Source organism: Triturus cristatus, chromosome 2_1 (assembly GCF_964204655.1).
Source record: "Triturus cristatus chromosome 2_1, aTriCri1.1, whole genome shotgun sequence".
NCBI lineage: Eukaryota > Metazoa > Chordata > Amphibia > Caudata > Salamandridae > Triturus > Triturus cristatus.
The window spans coordinates 1,017,336,621-1,017,352,764 of NC_140581.1; the positions used below are offsets into that span (position 1 = coordinate 1,017,336,621).

Genomic DNA, 16,144 nt, shown 5'->3' on the forward strand with positions numbered 1-16,144 from the left:
GGGAGAATCGGCAGGAAAACCAATATATAAGGAGAGGTGTGCCCACCTTTGCCAACCCCACCCCTAAGTTGGGGGAGGCGAGGTGAAGCACAACTTAGTCCCTGCCATCTTGAAGATGGGGGGACCCAGACACCAGAGTGAGGCTTATGCCCCCCCTCCCACTGGCGGGTGGTATAATAGGGGCTGTACCCACCCCAAGGAAGGAACCCATTGGTCCCAACATGTACCTCCCTGAATCGGCCTTAAATCTTGTATTTAGGGCCAACCCCGATCCTTGCCCCCACAGACAAGAAGAGAGAAGAAGAAGAAGTACTGAAGAGCCGTGCTGAAGTAAGGTGGAAACCAATGGGCTTGGCCCCAGTGCTTTCGGCCTGTCCCGACCTTGACCTGCGCCAGCGGAATCCCAGCATGTCTTGCAGCCAGCAGCCTCCCCAGAACCCTTCGGACCTGGCCTGCCTTCACTGAAAAGACTTTGTCTACCGTGAGCACCGGATTTCCTCACCAACAGACTCTGGCTCTGGCCAAATCCGCAAGTCTGCACAACTCTGCACCCGACGCCCACGGCCCGAGTTTGAGTGGACCAACACCATGTGGAGGTCTCTTCGGCAATCTTGACCTGGGATCTGGTGATCCCAGACATACCTTAAGTCTCCTGACGACCCCTGCAGCCCCTTTCTGGAGGATCCCCCCCCTACCATGCCCAGAGCTGGTAAGGAAAACCCAACGCCAAAAGACACCCCTGCACCCGACGTCCCACGGCCTTAGGTGGACCAACCGGTGGTGTCCCAACATCCCACGACATCCCAACTTACTTCTCCACCCGGTGGTCGCCTCCAGAAGATCTTCGCCTTGAGTCTGCAGTGTTTGTTGAAACTGGAGAATCCTCATTAAAAACAAAAGGGCACCCAACACCAAAACAGAACCTTGCATCTGGCCCCCCGTGCCGCTGTGGGTGCACTTTGTGTGCTAACCTGAGCCCCCCCTTTGCCCTGAGCTTAACCCCAGGAGCTTTGCTCACTCAACCTTGTGGCCTGCTTATGAGCAGCCACCAACCGGAGGCCCCCGATCCCCAATTGAATAACATTGGACCTCAGCACTCTGCACCCAACCGCCCTAGTGCCGCTGAGGGTGCTCTTGGAGTGCATCCTGGACCCTGGGGGAACCCTTGTTCTAACCCCAGAAACCCAACTCTCAAAACGGAGTACTTACCTGTAAACCGATAACTTAATTTCCTCTCATAGGATTGCATTGACTGCTTTTCTGTGAAAAAAGTTTTAAGTGTTGAGTTGGAAGTTCTATGAAAAGTCATACAAGTGTGTTTTGATAACAAATTTCATGACTTACCTTTATCCAGGAAATGTCCCAGTGTGGTATCTAGGTATACCACACTGAGTAAGAAAAGTAATCCAGTCTGAAATGTAATCCAACAAACTACTCACAAAATAATTACAGAGTAACTGTATAGTAATTTCAACATTTTATGAACTTTGACTTGCCTTTAACCAAACCAATTACATTCAACTGCATTTCAGCTGTATTCAACTGCATTGTTCTTGCAAAGTACTATTACACTTACCTGTGCCAGGCCTTACTTGGTTCTATATATAAAATACAACTAAATAATATTTATATAGAAAACAAATTGGTCAGAGTTCAGTCTTTGAGTGTGTGACATCATTTCTTGCCTGAGTGTGAACAATAAATGCTCAACACTACCCTCTGATAAAGCCTTGCTGCTCGCCCACACTACCACAAATAGAGAATAAGATATTATCTACCTTTTCCTCTGAAAGCCTTTGGGGATCCACTGGATTCTGTGCACACTATACCTTACTTTGGTATAGTATTTAGAGAGCCAGCTTCCTACAGCCCCCCAAGGGATGACCCAACCCACCCTCTACCTGGTGGGAGAGAATGTAGCACCCAGTCTTGGTCACAAACTGGACACCCCTCACGTAGATGTCAGACCACAGCATGGTGAAGTTTCAGCATGCAGGGACCCTCTGTGTCAGCTGAAGTGCTTCCTCTGCTAATCCTATGAGATGCTGATTATTTATAATAAAAGCTATCCTTGAAATATATATATAGATTAGCAATGTTATGGCTATGTAGATAGCCCTGTCGCCCCGTGGAAGAAGATAGAACAACATTTGTACATTTCTGCGTAAAAGTCTTGAACTTGGTGTTAGACATCGTGATAATGTTATGTGAAGCCAGATGTGTAAACAGAAGTAGTTTCAGAGAACTAATTCAACATTGTCACGTACGTGAATATGTGACAAAGGTCACAGCAGTACTACAAAAGAGAACCATGTAAGAAATGAGCAGCTTCGCTATATGGGCCTAACCTGGGCACATAACAGTTCGACCACAGAGAATAACCAGGAACGGTGTTGTGTGACCATGTATGTGGTCTTCGGCTAAATCCCAGCAGAAGAACAATATACAAAAACATGTGCAGCCTATATGCAAAATAAGAATGTGGAACAAAAACAAGCGTGATATTTTGTGAAGTGTGCAAAGCAAAAGCGGCCTACAATGTACACAGTTAGGCTAACATAGGGAAAACAACAAGGGGCTCTATAGGAAAAAAATGACATATCTATCTTTACAGTGAAAAAGTCAAACATTGAAATTTTGCTTATGAGTTTCTGACAAAGAGACAAGTTGGTGACGAAAGCCGAAAATACCAGGAGCCTTTCCAGTGTCTGTGGAATCATGGGAGATCAGCAACTCTGTAATAGATGGTAACAAGCAGAAGTGGCACAGAATGCTTCCAACAAGGAGCACAGCATACAAGATAGGTCCCCGGGATAGGGGAAGGCAGCCAAGAGAATTGATAGAGAATTAAAAACATGAAGGAGCAAGGATTGGGTCCAAACTGAGAAAGCAACCACCAAAAGCATTACCAAACGCAGCCCACACGGATTAGCAGCCTTTTATACAGATTATTACTATTGTCCTGTAAGTGTTATTCCCAACCTGGAAGTGTGATGTGCTGGAACATGTCAAAGAGCTCTTTGCCATCGTCAAGGTGTTCGCCAGGCCCAACAGCGAGACCACAGACGTTCTCCCCCTTCCCAAAACCTCTGCAACAAACTCGGCACCTTCTTCCACCACAAAGTCAGGAAAATCTACAACCCTAGATCCGGTCACTATCCCGCCACCATCGCACACAACAAAGCCACACCCCAACAGACCATGCTCTGCTGGGCCATGCTCACAACAGAAGACACTCTCAAGACCATGAAGAGCATCCACTCAGGAGCCCTGACGTATCCTTGCCCGTACCACATCTTGCACAGAGCAGCCGCCACCATCGCCCCCCAGCTTCGCCGCACCATCAACTGCTCCATCAAAACCGCCACCTTCCCTGACGATTGGAAACACACAGAGATCAACCCCCTGCTGAAGAAGCCGTCCTCAGACCCGACAGACCTCAAGAACTTCAGACCCATCTTCCTCCTCCCCTTCCCAGCCAAGGTTATCAAGAAGGTCATCAATGCCCAACTCTTCGAGTTCATCGAAGTGAACCACATCCTGGACACCTCACAATCTGGCTTCCTAAACAACCACATCATGGAGATCACACTCCTCGCCGCCACCAAAGACATCTGCTCCCTCCTTGACTGGGGCGAGACCACAGCCCTCATCCTACTAGACCTCTTGGCCGCCTTCGACACCGATTCCCACCACACCCTAATCACGAGACTCCACGACATCAGACTCAGCGAGTCAGACTACCACTGTTCCTCTCAGAACCCTCAGAGATCAGCTGTGGAGTGCCACAGGGTTCGTTCCTGAGCCCCACCCTCTTCGACGTCTACATGGCCCCCCTCGAAGCCATCGTCAGAAACCACAGACTCAATATCGTCTCCCACGCCGATGACACCCAGCTGATCCCCCTTCCTCACCAATGAACCCACAATCACCAGAACCAACTTCCACAGTGGAATGAAGGTCATTTCTACCTGGATGAAAGACAGCCTCCTCAAGCTCAACTCGGACAAAACCGAAGTACTCCTCCTGGGACCCATTCCTTCATCTTGGGACAACTCCTGGTGGTCAGCCTCTCTGGAATCTCTCCCCACCCTGATGGACCACGCACGCAACCGCGGCATCATACTGAACTCTGAGTTGCTTTGGAACTACTGTTGCTGTGAAAGTATTTTTATTGGTTATATGCACTATTTTGCAACATAATGGTGCTACTTTGATCTTTAAGAAAAGTTTAAAGCTTTCATATAGGGATATGTTCCATTGTGTGTGATTACATTCTAGGTTGGGAGTAAGGGGTTCCGATGGTATTTTTTGCATTCGTGTGTTGCAGTATATGGTATTACATATTAATTGGTGATAGTATGTATAATTGCATTTCTTTTCAAGCTTGCCATAGTAAGACTGAATGTGCTTTTTTGTGTTTGTTGTTATCAGTTGATGTGTGGTTGTATGATTCTGGTAAAATGTTTATATTGCATTGTGATTTTCTAAATCATGGAGGCGTGTTGCAGTATGCTATTGAATGTTTTACTTTTTATTGCAGTTGTATGGTATATTATGCTGATTGTTTCATGTTGTGATGATGCACGTATTGTAGGGAGATGGTGTATATGTTTGTCTATGTTAGCAAGTTTTTAGTCGTTTATGAAATTTGCGCTTTGTCTCAATATTGTTATATGCGTTTAAAAATAACTATAAAAACTGTATCCCGATGCCATACTTTCCCCACACCATCTCTTTCAAAGGAAGAAGGGAGGAACTTCCGTTTTAAAGGGGACGGACAACATAATCTCCACCCACACCCAGCATCAATCAGGTTCACAACTAGGATAAAAGAGAGAGGTGTCGGAGTAGGGAGCCAGTGGAGCAATAATTTGTAGAATGGGAGGCAGAACAAGCATTCATAAGGCCCTGTATAAGCTGCATTGTCCTGACGTCCTGTGAGAAGAGGCTGGACCAGCAATAAAAGTATTTACTGCATTCTCTGCTATTCAGGGCACTCCATTTTCAGGATGCTATCCACCTAAAAGTGTGAACCCTGAGGAGACTGGGCTGCAATCTCATTGACCTAAACTATTGACGTCAAAGTGTAAAACTTGGGACAGGTTAAAAGTCAGTATTTTACTTGAACTATTGGGAATTGTAAAGATTTTGGAAAAGGTCTAAGCTTGCAGGAATGCAGTAGTTCCTGGAAAGAAGAAATAACTGTTACAAACAGAGTTATGGCTCTGGCTCAAATGAGTAAAACAACTGAAATTTGCCAGTTATGGTTATGAATGCACACAACACATGCCATAATTCATGGCGCCCTCCATGCACAATGGCACAGATACCCACAAACGGGAAACTTTAAAATGTGATTGTCATGATTCGCAAGTCGCGTCTAAGGAGTTACAATGGCAACAATATACAAAAGAGTTAACCCTTTCAATCCATGTTGCGCATTCACTAGGACCTCTCTTGTTCGAGTCAGTCTGAGGAGAAACCTCACAGACTCAGATAAGAGAGGGACTGGTAAAAGTGGATACATTTAACATGTATTCAGAACCTCATTTAAAATGGCATATATTGCACAGCCAATCATGTACGCAGATGGCACAAAGGAGCACTTTCATGCACAACTCAGATGGAGATGCGCAAGCACATCTGCAAAGCTATAGACCAATGACTTCACTGACCATGTCTCCATGATCATCCACTCAGCTCATGGAGGTGTTTTGCAAGATGATGCTTTGGAAGGTGGGATAACAGTCACAGGCTCTTCGTGTTAATCACCATTTCTCAAAGAGTTTGATGACCTTGACCCTAAAGAGCTTTAGGGACCTGTGGTCCTGAGGGTGACCCAGAGAAGCAAAGCTCACAGGGGAAGGCTATCCTTGTTATTGATGTTATATGTTCTTGCTTTGAGCAGTACGAGGAATAGGTTTAGACCGGTGAAGCAAAAATAAGCCTCGCGTAAATTTCCCAGTAATCTCAATGTGTGTATATTGAATAGATCCCTTAGAACCTGTACAAAAAATGTAATGAATTGGCATACTATTCTGAATATACTGTAACGACCTTTTTTTCACTTTTACAGAGTTCTAGAAAGCAAGAACCCAAAGTTTCAAGTTGGTGAATTTGTTATTTCATCAGCGGGTTGGACAACACACTCCATTTCGAATGGCACTGGTTTAAACTTGCTGCTTCCAAACTGGCCTGAAAAGATCCCCAAATCCTTAGCTGTTGGAGCAATTGGCATGCCAGGGTGAGTATCAAAAAGAAGACACTGATTGCATCAAATGAGGATGTTTAACAACAGATAAAATAATTATAAGTCCCGCCCCTGCCATGCACAGTTTTGCCATCAATGATGTAATTTCAAATGTTGCTGTCATGCAATCAATGGTGTCATAGATCATGCCATGAGTGATGTAACATGTGGGGTAATTAGCTGTGCACGGCTAGGGTGCAAGTTATAGTTACTTTAGGGCATGAGTTATAGTTAGATAACTATAAGTGGCAAATTTCTGTTTTTTTTTGTTTAAATGTAACTTTATTTTTAGTTTAAAATGTAACGTCACTGAAATTTCCACTTACTATAACGTCACTTTAACTTTTGTTTTTTCAGTGAAAATATATATGTATATATTACATCGAGTCAAAGTCAAACAAAACTTTATTCGGTGCAAAGTATGACACTATAAAAGCTTTCTAATCGGTGGGATCGGTTACAGTTTTTCTTTTAAAAATGAGAGTATACAGTCAAATTTAAAAACGACAAAATTTCAGCTCAATCGATACATCAAAGTACAATACAAATACACATTACATGGCACGTAGTACAAATAGGCAAAATAACCTATGTCATATAGGTACAAGAAAGTGCAAAGTGCTTATTATATATCCTGATAAGATACGCAGTAAAAACAATCAAAGTGACCTTTGTTAATAAGTACTTAAAGTGGATTGTGCTATTAAATAAATGTCCCTACAAGCTACATCGATTGGGGAGGCTTTCGATGACATAAAGTGCATTTGTTCTATTGTATGTCCCGGAGTGCTATTGTATGTCCCACGGTGCGGTATATATCGTACCTACATACACTCGTCTGGATTTTCATATACCAATGCATCCAAATGTGAGTACGTTTTCCTTCTTCTTATTGCCATTAATATGAATGAGATGACTGCATTCGTAATTTTCTCATTTTCCAGACCACATACCAAGTTAAAAGCATGTTTGTAATGGAAAAGCATATTAGATAAAAATAAAGGTTTTAAGACAAATTTTCAAATATCCTTATAAAAACTACAAAAGAGTAAAAGATGCAGCGTAGATTGGGGGGACTTTCCATCACACGGACAATTTGGCAGTTTGTGGCACCACTTTTCCATTTTAGGGAATGCAATAATATAGTGAAGTGTGCCAAGCCTAAGCCTTGTTAAATAAAATCTGTGTTGGATATTTCTTACCTGCGTAAAATATAATTTTATGCCCCTTACAAATGGGCGTTTACAATAGGAGGCAACACTGTGTTTTTGGCTAACTTCAACCCCTCTTATGCATTCCCTAGCATTAATATATCTTAGCTTCAGTTCACTTTTGCTATAATCCTGGATAGATGCAGGGTTCTTTCTATCAGTATCTATCTTACAGCATATTAAAATGGAAGAAATGTGCTCTAACCAGGGGATTTTCCTGCTATGGTCGAGGGCCAGACAGCCCAAGTTCAAATCCTTTGTAAATTTAGTCTAGTCTGCGGCCCATATCCCTTGCCAAGGAGTGATCCCCGCCATATTTATTAAATCACTTAAGTATGGTACGGATAACTCTTTGTGTACTATGTAGTTTGCTGTACTGCCAGGGACTGCCAACAATTGTTTCAAGAATTTATTTTCTTGGATTTGAAGGGCAGCAGTATTGACTCTCCCCCATATGGTAGCCCCATAACTTACTCCTGTAACACACTTACTTCAATATAGAGCAAGAGTTTCCTGTATGGGTTTGTTTCCTATTTTTGCTGAAAATCTATGAATAGCTTCAGTTGACCTTAAAAATTTCATTTTACAAGATTCTAAATGTGTGTTCCAAGTCCCACTCCTATTAAAAATCAGACCTAGATATGAAAAAGTTACAAATCTATTTAGAACTACCCCTCCTACATGATGTTGCCTATCTTTCAGCCTATTGCTCCTGTATGTCATCACAATGTTTTTTTTAAAGTTTAGTTGGAGGTCTTTTTCAGACATGTACAGGGCAAAGTTATCTTATTAGGTGTTGAAGACCGTTCGCTGTCCTTGATAGTAGGACAGCGTCATCTGCATATAGGAGTACTGGGGTTGGGCGTGCCCCTACTTTAGGGGCATCAGCAACTTGGTTTTGTAGGAAAGTATCTACATTATTAATATATAGGGAGAATAGAAGAGGCGCTAAAACGCAGCCTTGTCGAATTCAACGCCTTACACTGAAATCCGGGGTGCATTCCCCTGACGCGCTAAACTGGACACTAGATGTTAGGAAATTGTAAATCTGGGATAAGTATACAATTATATCGATAGAGGCGCCTAGCCCTTTCAACGTCTGCCATAATTTGGTGTGATTCACGAGGTCCAAGGCGCTAGTGAGGTCAACAAAGCAAAAGTGTAAAGCCCCTTCCTTGGCTGATGTATACTTCCCTTTCAGAAGTTCCAGATTTACACATTGTTCCACTGTCCCAATACCCCCTCTAAAACCATATTGGACCTCTGTTAAGATGTTATTCTCAGAGGCCCAATTTTCTAACCTCCCCAACATTATTCTTCCCATCAATTTGGAGGAGTCGTCGAGAAGGGATATGGGACGATAGCAGTTGGCCTTCCCTCTATCCCCCTTTTTAAAAATTGGAACGATGACACTTTCCACCCAAGATGCAGGCAGCACTCCCCCTAGTGTAGCATTAAAAACATTTAATAAAATTGAGGACCAAAAATCAGTGTTATATTTAACATCAATGGGTACCCCATCAGGTCCTGCAGCTTTGCCATTAGCACTTTTTTGTAGGGCGGTTAAAATTTCCTCTGTCGTTATTGGGGATAATTTCACAGGCACCACTGAAATATAATTTCCAGTATTTCCCTTAGACGCTTTAACGGCAACGGGGTTAAAAATACTCTGAAAATGTAAAATCCAATCTTCTGGTGGGACAACGGTATCAATTTTCACTGCAGAAGTTTCCTTGAAAAATGGGTGATCAATTGTTTTCCAAAGAAGGACTGCATCTCGTGTCTCTGCGGCCTGTATTAGTTTTTTCCAGGCCTCCTCACGGATCTCAGATTTCCTTTCTTTCAAGGTATTTTTATAAGCTTTCTCCACGGATTAGATCCTTACATTATCCCTTGGTTTTTCTTTCAAGGCTATTTTTAATTCCCCATTTAGTCCCAATATGTTGATTTCTTATGTTAATTCTTATGAGATATAGAATAAATGGTATATCGAAATTCTGCCAAATTTGGCAAAAAAGTTGGAACTTTACTGAGAAAGTAAATCCATTCTGTCATTTATTAAAAATTCACATTTAAAAAGGTGCTCAGGTTGAGCTTTGGTGGTGCGGATACCGCTGAAATCTTACAGGACCCAACAAATTCCTCTTGTTCGCAACTGCAGTATGGGAGCCATGACGCCCACAAAAACTTAAAGAAAAATAACAATTTCTAGGATTTTGTTTTAAAGTTTATTATAATTGTATTACCATATACATAAGACCAACCCCACCTGCGCACACAACTCCAAGCCCTGTATGCGGCAAGGCCCTGCACCAATCTTCGCCCCAATCCCTCGCGAGAGACCTACTCCCCTCTATGCTCTTCCATTGGCCATGCGCAGTGTGGGATTGGGCACAAGGCATGGCCTCTGGCCAGGACTTGTGCCCAATTCCCTACATGCGTGCTATCTCACACAGCACTAGGTTTTCTGGCATGTGCCGCATGCGGTTGGTCATGCAGGTCATGGAGGCACTCAAGCAAGCTTACTGACTATGTCAAAACATCACAACAGCAAAATATAAAAATGGGCCTATTGGCTTTATCAAGTTGTGAGCATATCAATATGTATAAAGTAAGTTTAGCATCTTTATTCAAAAATCACCAGTAATTTTTAATCAAATTTATATTTTGGTTCACACAAGGCAGTTTAATAACTGATTATTATAAAAAAAAAAGGTTTAATAAAGTTTGAAATAAATAAATAAAATCAACATATCTGTGAGTCTTTCTTTTAACATAGTTCTTATAACTGCCTCTAGTGGGTTGAAAAATGTTAAAGAAATGACTCAGACATTTAAAAAATAAATTCATAAAACCAACATGACTTTGATTGTTTTTTAACATTTTCAGTCCACAAATTGCAGTCATAAAAACAACCACAAGAGGGCCCTGCATTACAGCTGAAGAGCACAGAGCACTAGCTAGGAGTGATTTAAAAATATGGTAAGTTCTCCTAGGGTCATGGATATGATGATCCAGAAGATTTACTGTTTTTTTGTTTTTTTTAATGTTGCTGGGGGCTGGTGTACTTCCTGCAATCCTCCATAACATTGAAAAATCTGCTTGGAGGTGCCCCTGCCCCTTCTAAGGACATCACCAAGCTAAAAGCAAAAAGCTCATGTATTATTAAAAAAAAAATATATATATATATATAATTATCTATATATATCTCTATATCGGACACTCGTCTGATTCATCTTGGTGAATATGAATAAATAATGGAACTTCGAACCTGCGCTTCTTTGGTTTGAATTATATATATATATATATATATATATATATATATATATATATATATCCGTACAACAAACCTCCGTTCAGGGAGTCCCCAACCCTTCAGGGAAGCCTCTCAAACAGCGGACACGGAGAGGTCCGCCAAATCACTGCATGTGAACAAACAAACAGAGGCCCATTACCGGGGTCAGGAATCTTTTAATCAAGGAAAAAACAGCACTCTTGCTTCCAATAGCCCCTACATGTTTCGGCGCTTCTGCCTTGGTCACGGGAAAGAAGCAATATGTAAAGTGCGTACGTGCATGTAGTTTTAAAGGTCTTGATCACATGACTGTTCAGCATATATCTCCCACAATGCATCGGAAATATCAGGTAAGTTTTGGTATTTTTCGAAAGTTCTCTTTTCCATAGCACAAATAACATAATGAATGCTTCTCTTTCCAATGCATATTTGTGAATCAAATCCAGATGGAACACAGTCACGGAAAATTAAAGTTACCAGCGAAATGCTGAAATGACATGACCTCCCTGTTCAAAAGTCCTGGTCCCGGAACGATCGGTGTAGGAGCTTATCCTCACCAAATCCCTTCCATCGCTGCTGCTTCACTATATATATATATATATATATATATATCCTACTGGCGGTCGCCAGTAGGTAGTTATAGTTAGGACCCTGTTTCCATAGGAAATCCGCAACATTCTATTTTGAATAACTTTGGCGCCGGTCGACGAATCCTCGCGAATTTATCAAAATAGGTGGGGCGCTACGCTCCGCTCCTACCCTGAAAGTCTCGGGGGGCTTCGTCAAGCGGGGGCTGAGATAAAAGGGGGGTCCCAAAACGCGTTTTTCCCATGCATTTTTCCATAGGACCTTTAGACACAGCTACAGCCCGAACGGCTGAACAGAATTACTTGAAATTTGGCAGAGAGCTAGTCCTCAGGTCAAGGAAGTGCCTTTTGTAGGTTTGGTGTAAATCTGTTCAGTAGATTCTGAGAAAATAGCCTTTAAATCAATATATATATCTGAGCCAGCTTACGGTGCGCTTACGGTGCGCTTACCGTACGGTGGCGTGCGCGAGCGCGATTCTGATTGGCTCTTAGATCTTAGTAAACATTCGAATCGGTCGAAACCAGGAAGCGGCGGCCGCCATTTTCTCTCTCGCTCTCTGAGTTGGGCAGCAAAAACGAAGCCAAAAAATGGCTAAAGAGGCAGTTTCGTCACATCCTAACCACCCAGCATTGATATAGGGGTCCCCAAACAACCCTCAAGGCCCAAAAAAAAAATTTTTTTTTTCGGAAATTCGCCGATTACGCTTACCGTACGCGTACGGTAAAAATTATAAAAAAAAAAAATTATCCACATTCTCCCCACCCCGTGTGCAAATGGTGCCTGAAGGGCACCATTTGTGCATGGCATATTACACATATCAAATTAACAAAGAATACATTTCAAAAAGATGCGCATAATATGTCCCCCATGTGCGCACGGTGCCACCCCGTGTGCAAATGGTGCCCGAATGCATGGCATATAACAACAATAAAATTAACAAAGAATACATTTCAAAAAGATGCGCATAATATGTCCCCCATGTGCGCACGGTGCGCGAAGCGCATCGTGCGTACATGGCCCATCCCGCATAATGTGGGCATGCGGTGTGCGCAGCGCACCGCGTGACCACCGTGTGTGCACGGCACTTACTGCGTAAAGTGGGCGCGCGGTGCGCGAAGCGCACCGTGCGCGCACGGAACGATCCGCGTTAACTGGGCGCGCAACGCCACGAATGGCGTAAAGTAACTTAGCATTTAAAAAAACGTACAAATTCACTGAAAAAACCATAGGTTTCACACACGTTATAGTTAGGAATTAGCATTTAAAAAACCTTGCAAATTCACTGAAAAAACCATAGGTTTCACACATGTTATAGTTAGCTGGACATTTTACTGATAAAAAACCAATGAAATTCCCCCGTTATAGTTAGTGCAGGCAACTATAACTCACGCGACCGCAATCTTCTGCTGATGACATATGTGTCTTTATGAAAAAAAAATATTTGTAATATATGTATAGCTAAAAATTAATGGAAGAAGACATGGGCAAATAAGTGTCTAAATACAGTATTAGCATCAGCAGAGGATTGCGGTCGCGTGAGTTATAGTTGCCTGCACTAACTATAACGGGGGAATTTCATTGGTTTTTTATCAGTAAAATGTCCAGCTAACTATAACATGTGTGAAACCTATGGTTTTTTCAGTGAATATATATATATATATATATATATATATATATATATATATATATTTATTCCAACCATTCCCGACTCACTTAAAAATCAGACACCGACACAGGAGTAGGCTCTGCTATCCAGTTCGGGTTTATTTGTTCTCTCGCTTGACGCGTTTCGGCACACCTGCCTTGATAGATATATATATATATATATATATATATATATAGAGACCCTGCGGCTCCAACTGGCTCCCCAGCCATCACACATCATGTGCGCTGGCGGGAGATAGCATATTTTTTATTACGTGGGTGCCCCAGTGCCCACCTGGGACACCCACACTGCAGAGGCAGTTGGGGGCTGAAGGGAGAGCCCCAGAGCACCCGCAACCCCAGTTGGCTCCCTTTGTGGGAGCCGGCCACTCTTTTTTGTAGATGGATGCCCCGGTGCCCCCTGGGGCTGCTACATTGCAGGGCTCATTGGAGGTCATGTGGGTAACCCTGCAGCCCCAACTGGCTCCTCTACTAGCACCATACTTGGTGCTGGGAGGAGCCATCACCTTTTCTTTGCACTCACCAGGGCAGCATTCTGTAATTGCTCCTGTCAGGTAGTAGCAAAGTTGAGTTCCCTGCCCGGGAGAGTACAGGCAGCATATGCCCATACTCTCCCGGGCAGGGAACCACAGCGTCCAGGGGGTCGGAAGGGGCCACATTCCACCACCCCTTTTTGTTTTAGAAATTGGCCAGAGGGTGTGGTCCCCAGGGCCCAATAGTGGCTCTGGAAAGGGGACCACATGTCCCCCCCTTTATTTAATATTGAGCCCAGGGGAATGGGTCCCTGGTGCCCGATAGTGACTTGTGTAGTGGGGCCACTTGTCCCATCTCTCCTTTATTTACCCCTGTGTATGGGTTCCCCAGGGCATCATTGAGGCATAGGGAGATTGGCCGCATGCCCCCCTCCTCTTTAATTTTCATTTGGCCCTGGGAATGAGGTCCCCGGGGATGCTGTGCCAACTGAGGAGCAACTACAGGAAGAACCTGAAGAGCGCAAAATTAGCGCATAAGAGGGGCATTTGGATACATCTACTGACCGCTAGTAAAAAGTCCCAACTGTAGCGACTTCTGGGGCATTATAAACAAATTGTCATCTGGCCCAAAATTACAACAAGAAGCGGGAATCGGTCAAGAAACGTGGGTTCACCACATGAAATCCCTGTACAGCAACACAGTAACAGGCGCCACAGAAGAGCAAAGTGGGCAGTTTTCTGATCAGGAGGCAAAACAATCCGCTCCTGACCCGGACAATTCGGAAGATAATGCAGCAAGCTCAGAAGTATTTAGCCACAAACTAACCAATGCAGAGGAGCTAAGAGATTTTATATCCAAACTTAAGACCAAGGGAGCGGCAGGTCCCAATGGACTTCCAAATGCTATTTTCAAGAGCGATCCAGCCTTTTGGTCTGTCCGTCTTACCCCCGTCTTCAATGAGATCTACACATGATCTAACGTTCTGGCTTCCTGGAAAGGGAATATTATTCACCCTATGTTTAAAAAGGGTTACCACCGCAATCCAGGTAATTATAGATTGATCTCATTGATAGACGTGGAGGCCAAGCTCTATGCTTCTTGCCTGCTGGTCCAGCTTCAAGATTGGATGGAAGAGAAGAATAAAATCCCAAAGTTCCAGACGGGCTTCAGGCAAGGGATGGGCACCCTAATTAACTTGACTATTCTAGCACTTTTAATTGAAAAATCGCAAAAAAAGAAATCGCGATTATTCGCATGCTTTGTGGATATTAAATCCGCCTTTGATCGAGTTAATAGGGGTCATCTTTGGAAGAAGCTCAAGGCTTGGGGATTGCCGGGCACAATGCTTAACGTCATAACCACCTTATACTCGGATACTTGGGCCAGAGTAAAGTTGGGCGACGGATACAGGACAACTTCTAGTATCCACCCGCAGCAAGGCTTGAAACAAGGATGCGTTCTAGCTCCTAGTCTTTTTAATTTGTTTCTTTCAGACATCGCACCGCACCTTGAAAAAGCTGATTGCCATCCTCCCAAATTGGCCAACGAGTCAGTCGTCATTCTACAATATGCAGACGACATTGTATTGCTGAGCCAAACCCCAATTGGTTTACTGAGATCTATAAACAATTTAGCAACCTACCTGGAGCAGGAACAACTCTAATTAAACAAAGAAAAAACAAAAATTATTCGTTTAGTGGATCATAAAAAATCAAAATTTTAATAGTCGGCTAACGGGGCAACAGTGGAAGAACAGCATTCCTATAAATATCTCGGCGTAATAATAGGGCAAAATGCCTCTTATAAAGATCATAAATTGGCTCTCAAAGCTAAAGCTCAATCATTAATTTACGCGTATAGGCTTCTACGCAAAACAATTGATAGCCCGAATTACACTTATTTGATAAAAATTATGGCCGCACAAACCCAGCCCAATTTACCGTTTAGCCACCTGGTGTGGTAAGGAAGCGAACATACTAAACGAGCTCCTGTTAAGGATTTACAAGGCCGTCTTTGCGTTGCCAAAATCTGCATCTCCGGCTCAGGTCCGTCTGGAATTTGGCCTTCAGCACCAAAAATTCAGAGGAATGAGCGGTTTTGTCAAACTGTGTCATACATTTCGCTCCTCTGCCCCTGAATCTATGAACAGATTATGTTGGGACGAAATTAGGGACCAGATGAACTCCGAAATACCGATGTCATGGGGCAGCTTCCTGAAAACATCTCTGGACGTGCTGGAATTAAAAACTGCATGGGAAAACGGGGATGATAAAGAAAGTTTCAGCAAAGCTGCAAATACTGCAGCAAAAAGGAAATCCCTGCTGGCAGACAAAAGAGAACTCAGCAAGCGCCGGCATGGGTGGACAGTCATTAACTCGTACAAAACCCTAAGGCCTCAAGTTTATTTATCTGCTCACTTCAGCCAGCAGTTAAAAAAGAGTTTCACAAATTTCAGAATGGGTGTGCACGATTCAAAAGACCTGTATCCAATCTGGAAAAAGCCCTTTTTATCCGAGAACTGCCGACTATGCGGTTACAAATCAGAATCTTTAATTCACTTATTATGTGCCTGCCCAGCTGTTTTGCCCCAAAGGAGACAGTGCTTAAAACTTATTTTTAATGCCCTGGACATTCGCTCGAGCAGGCAAGCGGTAATAA

At 43.2% G+C, this 16,144-nt stretch overlaps 1 protein-coding gene across 2 annotated transcripts in view; it reads left to right on the plus strand.

The window, feature by feature from the left end:
- LOC146866244 (prostaglandin reductase 1-like) overlaps positions 1-16,144 on the plus strand; it is a 336,856-nt gene that overhangs the window by 138,193 nt on the left and 182,519 nt on the right. For both annotated transcript variants that reach the window (XM_085634947.1, XM_085634956.1), the window contains one exon: positions 6,080-6,247. In XM_085634947.1, coding sequence (XP_085491073.1) covers positions 6,080-6,247 — 168 coding nt within the window. The remainder of the gene's footprint in view (positions 1-6,079; positions 6,248-16,144) is intronic.